General features: G+C 40.3%; 1 protein-coding gene across 1 annotated transcript in view; it reads right to left on the reverse strand.

Annotated features, from left to right (window-relative positions):
* The window catches only part of LOC124003564 (lysine-specific demethylase phf2-like), a gene marked incomplete at its 3' end in the record, with an annotated part of 137,545 nt that extends 135,505 nt beyond the window's left edge, over positions 1 to 2,040 (reverse strand). Inside the window, 1 exon segment of the mRNA XM_046311921.1 lies at positions 1,651 to 2,040. Coding sequence (XP_046167877.1) covers positions 1,651 to 1,748 — 98 coding nt within the window.
* Positions 2,041 to 11,878: the final 9,838 nt, after the last annotated feature.

Here is an 11,878-nt window from a genome sequence, read left to right on the forward strand (position 1 = left end):
TGGAAAGCCTTCCCAGAAGAGTGGAGGCTGTTATAGCAGCAATGTTCCAACATCTAGGGGAAAGCCTTCCCAGAAGAGTGGAGGCTGTTATAGCAGCAATGTTCCAACATCTAATGGAAAGCCTTCCCAGAAGAGTGGAGGCTGTTATAGCAGCAATGTTCCAACATCTAATGGAAAGCCTTCCCAGAAGAGTGGAGGCTGTTATAGCAGCAATGTTCCAACATCTAGGGGAAAGCCTCCCCAGAAGAGTGGAGGCTGTTATAGCAGCACAGAGGGGACCAACTCCATATTAAAGCCTTCCTAGAAGAGTGGAGGCTGTTATAGCAGCAAAGGGGGACCAACTCCATATTAATGCCCATGATTTTGTAATGAGAAGTTCGACCAGGAGCTGGCCATGTACTGTATATCGGGTTGATGCATAGTTTTCTAATACAGTAATAAAGTAGTGTAATGGCAAACCCCTAGAATGAAGCGGGAATAATGGAGACCGTTTGGGTTATTAGGCTCCTGGATTCAGCAGTGTCAACCCAGGGACAATTTCAAATGAGCCATCATCAGGCTACGACAGACAGCCTCCATAAACACAACGTCAAAGCCAAGATTACTGCTAGACCTTAATAACTTTGAATATTTCTCGTATCGGCCAGGTTTCGTGATATTCACAAGAATAATAACGCATCGCTCAACTGGCATGGATGATTGGAGATAAAATGTGTTACCCGCGTTCAGCAGATGAGACATTGTAGCAGGCAGCGTAGTACTGAATGACACATTGTATTCTTGCACCAAAGGGTTAATGTTAACGCGCGTAAATATCTTCTTCTGATTTGAAAACGCCTGTTGGCAATAAGTGATCGAAAAAGAAAGTGATCGATCAGTGACGGATGATTGTCCTGCATTGGGCAATTAAACGTACAAAGGACATCGTAAAAACATTTAAAAAATAAAGCAAAAGACGTGGCAGACTTCCATTATTATCGGCGGGCTAAACTGATGAACCTGGCTTGCTGATACACTTGAGAAAATAGAATTGGATTCAAATACATGGTGTGAAAATCTTCAAGCATTTCGATCGTTTTACAGATCAAATGTAGACAGCAACCCCGCACTGCAACGTCTATCAATGGGCAGTTATTCAAAGTGCCTGGCTGGAGGGCAGCGGGCTATTGTCTTTTCTCAGGGCTTTTATAACGTCGACAAACATGAACACAATAGACATAAAACACCATAGTACTAGCAGGTTAACGGCGGGACAAGCTAAACATGATGTAGATTGAAATGTGTAGCCTCGTTACTGTCGGATCGAGACACCCACTGTTCTGCTCTGTCCTGAGATCCACACTACAATGTTACTGTAGCCACCCACATGAGATAGAGCTGGAAACGCACTCTGAAAATACTACGAAATCATACAAACACACCTTCATTATTTAGATGACTATATTGTTCACTAAATGTTTTGGTGCTATTCACAAAAATGTCACAACCGAATCATCTATTTTTAACTCCGCCTTCTTCAAGCGGCCTCGCGCTTCTGGCAATTCAGATGTCGACAAAGAATGTGCAACATACTGTCAAATGGTCAAATGATCCTACAAAACACAACGTGGACGGACAAAAAAAACATTCACAATATATTCAAGCATTTACCTTCCGTGAAACCAGTCCTTGCATGCGTCACATTCGATCATAAACTGGGTAACGTCGTACGGTAATCTGCAGATGCAATATACTGGTACAGTCGCCATGTTAGATCATTGACAACAACGTCGGATAGGAGGGAGAGAGACGGGGCAGCAGCAACTCTACTGCAACAAAATGCAATATGAAGATCTTCCACAAGCCGAAGCTAGCCAGTTCCGCTGGACATTAAATTACATCCACAAGTCCATCATCCACTGATCTTACATTAAGTTGGTTATCGTCCTGATTTAGCACAGAGGTCGATAATGTTCCTGAAGTGCATCATTGTTTTCCTGCCCCCTGGTGCCTGTAGTATCCAGCCACTCATAAACCAACATAAAATGTATCCTCGTTGCATTGTAATATCTGTTACGTCAGCGTTCGTCCTCGATGGCTCGCATCAGATGAATGAATGTCATTAACGGAGCAGCCGTTTCAGTGGGCATCCCGGGACGTTCCAAACCGACAAGCTCGAGCTTTGGTTTGTCGGTAGAAATCGAGCAACCGGAATCGAACAATTTACCGATTCTTTACCTGATCAAATACAGATCGTTTCCGTATCACCGCGAGACATGATGATGGAGATGAAATGCCAAAAGTCCTGATTAAAATCCTCCTATAACCTAAATGTGTCTTTTATCATATCAATCTGTTTGATTTATTAATAACATAGGAATGAATAAATATGAATTTCCCATCTACTCTTGATTTGAGATTAAAGAAGAGCAGGAGCTGTCTTTTTACAAGTCGGTCCATTAAACTATGTTCCCCGAAATTCACAAATGACATTATGCCATAGAGATCTCCTGATTATTCACTCTTAATTAAGGGTTTATACACATTTTCACGACTAGTGTTATAGCCTAAAACGAAGCATTATTGACACTGGAAGGCTGCTGTGTCTGATCCCATGCAGACCTACCATCTCCTGTCGTTGTGCCCTTGATGAAGGCACTTCACCCCACACAAAGTAGAACTGAACTGTTAGTCACATGCGGTCAACCGTTCATCTGAAGAGCTGCTGACTGTGCAGAGGCTTGGCTTCTGATCCAGCGCTGAAACACCCAATTCTGCTTATCAAGGTCCTGTTGAGCAGCTGATGTTTAGGCTACAATGTGGTTAGAGCAGGGCAGGAACAAAAGCCTGCACACCCAGTAGCTATCCTGGAGGATGGTTGCCACTTTTGATATAAAGTATTACAACAACACAACCAAATACTTCTGTCTTCTAAAATGATTCCCTCATTTAATGACCAGGGATCAAATGGAGAAGGCAGGCTACTTCAAAGCAGGTTATCTAACTAGACATGTTTATACAGTATCAGGCTCAAATATTCATGTTTTAGGGGAAATCTATGCACAGCAAGATATTTGTCAATTAGACTATTCTTAGAATGTGTTTTAATGTTGTCGCAGTTACATGGCTACTGTTTAATAGGGGGGATCCAGAGGGGGATCCCAGCTTTCCAATGGTAAAGATTTATTTAGGCTGTGGAAAGGCGACAACGACATTAAAGCGTAATTAGCTATGGATAACTAGCGCTCTCTCTCCTCCGGTAATGGCACACACAGACACGCACTGAAGGGTCACCACGATAATGGCTGGTATGTATATTTTTAAGTGTTTGATAATATTTTAAAGTGTGCCTTTATGAATGACATAAACAATTATTTTTACTTTTCATGACCTCAGAACAGCGTATCTTGCACATTCATGCTGGCGCATTTTCAATCTGCGCAATCTCGAACAGTCTTCTGTCACGCATAGATTCACAGACTAGCTGCAAATAAATGTGAACAAAACGGAATCAGGAAACTACATTGCTATTCAATGCAGATCCCGCCTTCATTCTGCTTTGATCAACCTTTTTTTGCCTCAGTTTGTGAATCTGTGACGGTGATAGGCTACTTTCCTTTATAGAGGAGCTGGTACGCAATTACTCTAAAATAAAAACCGTGTTAAATTAAAGTTTCAATATTCGAACCTTCAAATTTCAATATCTCACGAACAATTTGATCTACATGTCTCAGGTTAGGCTCCCTATGAAGGAAAAAAAGTATTTTCCCAATTCCGAACCGAGTTTCATAATCACACGGCAACGATTTGGGCGGACCGTCAACTCAACTATTTAGGGACTGTCCACAAAGTGCATGATCACAATATGCAAACTTCGATAGCTCTTCAACCACATGACTTAGCAACCTCATTTCAATTGTCCATTATTCCTTACTTGCTGACCAAACGGCACGCACGTGTGCGTCCGTGTGCGCCATCAAGCACAAGTTGATTTTGTTCACCCACACCAGACATTATCAGGACATGCAGGTTGAAATATCAAAACAAACTCTGAATCAATTATATGAATTTGGGGACATGTCGAAAACATTAAACATTTATGTCAATTTAGCTAGCTAGCTTGCTGTTGCTAGCTAATTTGTCCTGGGATATAAACATTGGGTTGTTATTTTACCTGAAATGCACAAGGTCAACGACTCCAACAATTAATCCACAGATAAAACGATAAAACAAATGTGTTTCTCATCATCTCTCCTCCTTCCGGATTCTTCTTCTTTGGACTTTATATGGCGGTTGGCAAACAACTTTACGGTGTATTACCACCAAGATAAACTGAGTGTGGACCTCAGCTCATCTTTCAATCACCTATGTGATTGAATATGCTCCTAAAAACCAATGAGATGGGAGAGGCAGGGCTTGCGGCGCGTTGAGCATCACAAATACAACCAAGGTCTATTTTAGCGCCTGGCCACGCAGAAGTGCGCGAGCAGAGTGGGTGCAATTATTGAGTAACATGTGTAAATGTATTTTTGCGACGTGAGCGAAGTGCGTCGTGTGGTCAGCATGTCACATAGAGAGGCGTGTTGCACACACATTGGTTTTCTCAAAATAATTCCAACATTTATAAATATACATTTATAAAAATCTCAATTCAGTAGCTCGTTGATCACATGACCTAGGCACCTCAAACCAACTTTATATTATTCAAAGGGGAGGGACACACATTGCACAGACGTAAAAAAAAATATTGTTTACTTACTTTAAGTTTGCTGACGCCACAAAGGTGGTAGACTTGATCACCGACAATGATGAGACAGCCTATAGGGAGGTCAGAGACCTGGCCACGTGGTGCCAGGACAACAACCTCTCCCTCAACGTGAGCAAGACAAAGGAGATGATCGTGGACAACAGGAAAAGGCGGGCCGAACAAGCTCCCATTAACATTGACGGGGCTGTAGTGGAGCGGGTTGAGAGCTTCAAGTTCCTTGGTGTCCACATCACCAACAAACTATCATGGTCCAAACACACCAAGACAGTTGTGAAGAGGGCACGACAACACCTTTTCCCCCTCAGGAGACTGAAAAGATTTGGCATTGGTCCTCAGATCCTCAGAAAGTTCATCAGCTGCACCATCGAGAGCATCCTGACCGATTCCATCACTGCCTGATATGGCAAATGCTCGGTATCCGACGGCAAATGTTCGGTATCCGACGTAAGGTGCTACAGAGGGTAATGCATACAGCCCAGTGGGGCCAAGCTTCCTGCCATCCAGGAAGCGCGGTGTCAGAGGAAGGCGGTGTCAGAGGAAGGCGGTGTCAGAGGAAGACTCAAATAAATTGTCAAAGACTCCAGTCACCCAAGTCATAGACTGTTCTCTTTGCTACCGCACAGCAAGCGGTACCGGGGTGCCATGTCTAGGTCCAAAAAGACTCCTTTAACAGCTTCTACCTACAAGCCATAAGACCGCTGAACAATTAATAAAATGGCCACCTGTACTATTTGCGTTGTTTATACACTGTTGCTGTCTCTGTATATTAACTATGCATAGTCACTTTACAAATGACCTCAACTAACCTGTACCCCCACACATTGACTCGGTAACATATGTATATAGCCTTGTTTTTGTTATTTTCTTGTGTGTATTTGATTTATTTTTGTCATATTTTCTTAACTCTATTTCTAAAACTGCGTTGTAGGTTAACGGCTTGTAAGTAAGCATTTCACAGTTAGGTCTACCTACACCTGTTTTATTCTGCGCATGTAACAAATACAATTTGATTTGATAACTTAAAGCTATAGAACAGGCCCTGGGGCGTATGCGGCCCGGCCTGCGACCTGATTCAATACGGCCCGCGGAATCATGCTCAGATCACATAAAGCTAGGTTTGCGCAAAAAATATATATATCAAAGATTTCTAAGAAAATGTCATTAGACAATGAATGTAGGGTGTTAAAACAGAGTGGACATGAAATATTTATTTATTGAGGTATCATGAAAAGCTGTGTGCAAAGAGAGCATCGCTGTCTTGAAAGACTACAACTTGTCTCGACACTTTCGGATGAAGTATGCAGAGAAATAGCCACCCTTCGGCAAAATTCACCGTTTTGAATCCAAAATAGGTGAATTACGTGATTCGTGTCGATCCGATGAGAAAAGGGAGGGATCACTACTGGCTGTAACGGAACGAGTGATGCATGTTTGTATGGAAGCCCAAGAAGTTCAAATCGTCTTACCCAGACACGTCTTAACACTTGAAATTATAATTTTTCAGTTGCTTTTTTCAAGTGTGAAATGTAATTTGTTGTACATGTGCTTTTTTCACATGTCCAGTGTGTTTACAGGTGATTAGAACGCTTGTTATGGTCATTTTTAAACACGTTCATTACACCTGATCAGTGTTCATTACACCTGTTCATTACACCTGTTCAGTGTTCATTACACCTGTTCAGTGTTCATTACACCTGTTCAGTGTTCATTACACCTGTTCATTACACCTGTTCAGTGTTCATTACACCTGTTCATTACACCTGTTCATTGTTCATTACACCTGTTCATTACACCTGTTCATTACACCTGTTCAGTGTTCATTACACCTGTTCATTACACCTGTTCATTGTTCATTACACCTGTTCATTACACCTGTTCATTACACTTGTTCAGTGTTCATTACACCTGTTCAGTGTTCATTACACCTGTTCAGTGTTCATTACACCTGTTCATTACACCTGTTCAGTGTTCATTACACCTGTTCATTACACCTGTTCAGTGTTCATTACACCTGTTCATTACACCTGTTCATTGTTCATTACACCTGTTCATTACACCTGTTCAGTGTTCATTACACCTGTTCATTACACCTGTTCAGTGTTCATTACACCTGTTCATTACACCTGTTCAGTGTTCATTACACCTGTTCATTACACCTGTTCAGTGTTCATTACACCTGTTCAGTGTTCATTACACCTGTTCATTACACCTGATCAGTGTCCATTACACCTGTTCAGTGTTCATTACACCTGTTCATTGTTCATTACACCTGTTCATTACACCTGTTCAGTGTTCATTACACCTGTTCATTACACCTGTTCAGTGTTCATTACACCTGTTCAGTGTTCATTACACCTGTTCATTACACCTGTTCAGTGTTCATTACACCTGTTCATTACACCTGTTCAGTGTTCATTACACCTGTTCATTACACCTGTTCAGTGTTCATTACACCTGTTCATTACACCTGTTCAGTGTTCATTACACCTGTTCAGTGTTCATTACACCTGTTCATTACACCTGATCAGTGTTCATTACACCTGTTCATTACACTTGTTCAGTGTTCATTACACCTGTTCAGTGTTCATTACACCTGTTCATTACACCTGATCAGTGTTCATTACACCTGTTCATTACACCTGTTCAGTGTTCATTACACCTGTTCATTACACCTGATCAGTGTTCATTACACCTGTTCATTACACCTGTTCAGTGTTCATTACACCTGTTCAGTGTTCATTACACCTGTTCAGTGTTCATTACACCTGTTCAGTGTTCATTACACCTGTTCATTACACCTGTTCAGTGTTCATTACACCTGTTCATTACACCTGTTCAGTGTTCATTACACCTGTTCATTACACTTGTTCAGTGTTCATTACACCTGTTCAGTGTTCATTACACCTGTTCATTACACCTGTTCAGTGTTCATTACACCTGTTCATTACACTTGTTCAGTGTTCATTACACCTGTTCAGTGTTCATTACACCTGATCAGTGTTCATTACACCTGTTCAGTGTTCATTACACCTGATCAGTGTTCATTACACCTGTTCAGTGTTCATTACACCTGTTCATTACACCTGTTCAGTGTTCATTACACCTGTTCATTACACCTGTTCAGTGTTCATTACACCTGTTCAGTGTTCATTACACCTGTTCATTACACTTGTTCAGTGTTCATTACACCTGTTCAGTGTTCATTACACCTGTTCAGTGTTCATTACACCTGTTAATTACACCTGTTCAGTGTTCATTACACCTGTTCAGTGTTCATTACACCTGTTCAGTGTTCATTACACCTGTTCAGTGTTCATTACACCTGTTCAGTGTTCATTAAACGTGTTCATTATACCTGTTTTTTTACACCTGTTCAGTGTTCATTACACCTGTTCAATGTTCATTACACCTGTTCATTACACCTGTTAATTACACCTGTTCAGTGTTCATTACACCTGTTCAGTGTTCATTACACCTGTTCAGTGTTCATTACACCTGTTCAGTGTTCATTACACCTGTTCATTACACCTGTTTTTTTACACCTGTTCAGTGTTCATTACACCTGTTCAATGTTAATTACACCTGTTCATTACACCTGTTAATTACACCTGTTCAGTGTTCATTACACATGTTCAATGTTCATTACACCTGTTCATTACACCTGTTAATTACACCTGTTCAGTGTTCATTACACCTGTTCAGTGTTCATTACACCTGTTCAGTGTTCATTACACCTGTTCATTACACATGTTCAGTGTTCATTACACCTGTTCAATGTTCATTACACCTGTTCATTACACCTGTTAATTACACCTGTTCAGTGTTCATTACACCTGTTCATTACACCTGTTTTTTTTACACCTGTTCAGTGTTCATTACACCTGTTCAATGTTCATTACACCTGTTCATTACACCTGTTAATTACACCTGTTCAGTGTTCATTACACCTGTTCAATGTTCATGACACCTGTTCATTACACCTGTTAATTACACCTGTTCAGTGTTCATTACACCTGTTCATTACACCTGTTTTTTTTACACCTGTTCAGTGTTCATTACACCTGTTCAATGTTCATTACACCTGTTCATTACACCTGTTAATTACACCTGTTCAGTGTTCATTACACCTGTTCATTACACCTGTTAATTACACCTGTTCAGTGTTCATTACACCTGTTCACTACACCTCTTTATTACACCTGTTCAGTGTTCATTACACCTGTTCATTACACCTCTTTATTACACCTGTTCATTACACCTGCTCACTACACCTGTTCATTACACCTGTTCAGTGTTCATTACACCTGTTAATTACACCTGTTCAGTGTTCATTACACCTGTTAATTACACCTGTTCAGTGTTCATTACACCTGTTAATTACACCTGTTCAGTGTTCATTACACCTGTTAATTACACCTGTTCAGTGTTCATTACACCTGTTCAGTGTTCATTACACCTGTTCGGTGTTCATTATACCTGTTAATTACACCTGTTCAGTGTTCATTACACCTGTTCAGTGTTCATTACACCTGTTAATTACACCTGTTCAGTGTTCATTATACCTGTTAATTACACCTGTTCAGTGTTCATTACACCTGTTCAGTGTTCATTACACCTGTTAATTACACCTGTTCAGTGTTCATTACACCTATTAATTACACCTGTTCAGTGTTCATTACACCTGTTAATTACACCTGTTCAGTGTTCATTATACCTGTTAATTACACCTGTTCAGTGTTCATTACACCTGTTCAGTGTTCATTATACCTGTTAATTACACCTGTTCAGTGTTCATTACACCTGTTAATTACACCTGTTCAGTGTTCATTACACCTGTTCAGTGTTCATTACACCTGTTAATTACACCTGTTCAGTGTTCATTACACCTGTTAATTACACCTGTTCAGTGTTCATTACACCTGTTAATTACACCTGTTCAGTGTTCATTACACCTGTTCATTACACCTGTTCACTACACCTGTTCATTACACCTGTTCAGTGTTCATTACACCTGCTTACCTGTTCATTACACCTGTTCAGTGTTCATTACACCTGTTAATTACACCTGTTCAGTGTTCATTACACCTGTTAATTACACCTGTTCAGTGTTCATTACACCTGTTCAGTGTTCATTACATCTGTTCAGTGTTCATTACACCTGTTCAGTGTTCATTACACCTGTTAATTACACCTGTTCAGTGTTCATTACACCTGTTCAGTGTTCATTACACCTGTTAATTACACCTGTTCAGTGTTCATTACACCTGTTCAGTGTTCATTACACCTGTTCATTACACCTGTTCATTACACCTGTTCATTACACTTGTTCAGTGTTCATTACACCTGTTCAGTGTTCATTACACCTGTTCAGTGTTCATTACACCTGTTCATTACACCTGTTCAGTGTTCATTACACCTGTTCATTACACCTGTTCAGTGTTCATTACACCTGTTCATTACACCTGTTCAGTGTTCATTACACCTGTTCAGTGTTCATTACACCTGTTCATTACACCTGATCAGTGTTCATTACACCTGTTCATTACACTTGTTCAGTGTTCATTACACCTGTTCAGTGTTCATTACACCTGTTCATTACACCTGATCAGTGTTCATTACACCTGTTCATTACACCTGTTCAGTGTTCATTACACCTGTTCATTACACCTGATCAGTGTTCATTACACCTGTTCATTACACCTGTTCAGTGTTCATTACACCTGTTCAGTGTTCATTACACCTGTTCAGTGTTCATTACACCTGATCAGTGTTCATTACACCTGTTCATTACACCTGTTCAGTGTTCATTACACCTGTTCATTACACCTGTTCAGTGTTCATTACACCTGTTCATTACACTTGTTCAGTGTTCATTACACCTGTTCATTACACCTGTTCAGTGTTTATTACACCTGTTCATTACACCTGATCAGTGTTCATTACACCTGTTCATTACACCTGTTCAGTGTTCATTACACCTATTCAGTGTTCATTACACCTGTTCAGTGTTCATTACACCTGATCAGTGTTCATTACACCTGTTCATTACACCTGTTCAGTGTTCATTACACCTGTTCATTACACCTGTTCAGTGTTTATTACACCTGTTCATTACACTTGTTCAGTGTTCATTACACCTGTTCAGTGTTCATTACACCTGATCAGTGTTCATTACACCTGTTCAGTGTTCATTACACCTGTTCATTACACCTGTTCAGTGTTCATTACACCTGTTCATTACACCTGTTCAGTGTTCATTACACCTGTTCAGTGTTCATTACACCTGTTCAGTGTTCATTACACCTGTTCATTACCCTTGTTCAGTGTTCATTACACCTGTTCAGTGTTCATTACACCTGTTCAGTGTTCATTACACCTGTTAATTACACCTGTTCAGTGTTCATTACACCTGTTCAGTGTTCATTACACCTGTTCAGTGTTCATTACACCTGTTCAGTGTTCATTAAACGTGTTCATTACACCTGTTTTTTTTTACACCTGTTCAGTGTTCATTACACCTCTTCAATGTTCATTACACCTGTTCATTACACCTGTTAATTACACCTGTTCAGTGTTCATTACACCTGTTCAGTGTTCATTACACCTGTTCAGTGTTCATTACACCTGTTCAGTGTTCATTACACCTGTTCATTACACCTGTTTTTTTACACCTGTTCAGTGTTCATTACACCTGTTCAATGTTCATTACACCTGTTTATTACACCTGTTAATTACACCTGTTCAGTGTTCATTACACCTGTTCATTACACCTGTTAATTACACCTGTTCAGTGTTCATTACACCTGTTCAGTGTTCATTACATCTGTTCAGTGTTCATTACACCTGTTCAGTGTTCATTACACCTGTTAATTACACCTGTTCAGTATTCATTACACCTGTTCAGTGTTCATTACACCTGTTAATTACACCTGTTCAGTGTTCATTACACCTGTTCAGTGTTCATTACACCTGTTCAGTGTTCATTACACCTGTTCAGTGTTCATTACACCTGTTCATTACACCTGTTCATTACACTTGTTCAGTGTTCATTACACCTGTTCAGTGTTCATTACACCTGTTCAGTGTTCATTACACCTGTTCATTACACCTGTTCAGTGTTCATTACACCTG

The sequence above is a fragment of the Oncorhynchus gorbuscha genome, linkage group LG18 (assembly GCF_021184085.1).
Source record: "Oncorhynchus gorbuscha isolate QuinsamMale2020 ecotype Even-year linkage group LG18, OgorEven_v1.0, whole genome shotgun sequence".
NCBI classification, from domain to species: Eukaryota; Metazoa; Chordata; class Actinopteri; order Salmoniformes; family Salmonidae; genus Oncorhynchus; species Oncorhynchus gorbuscha.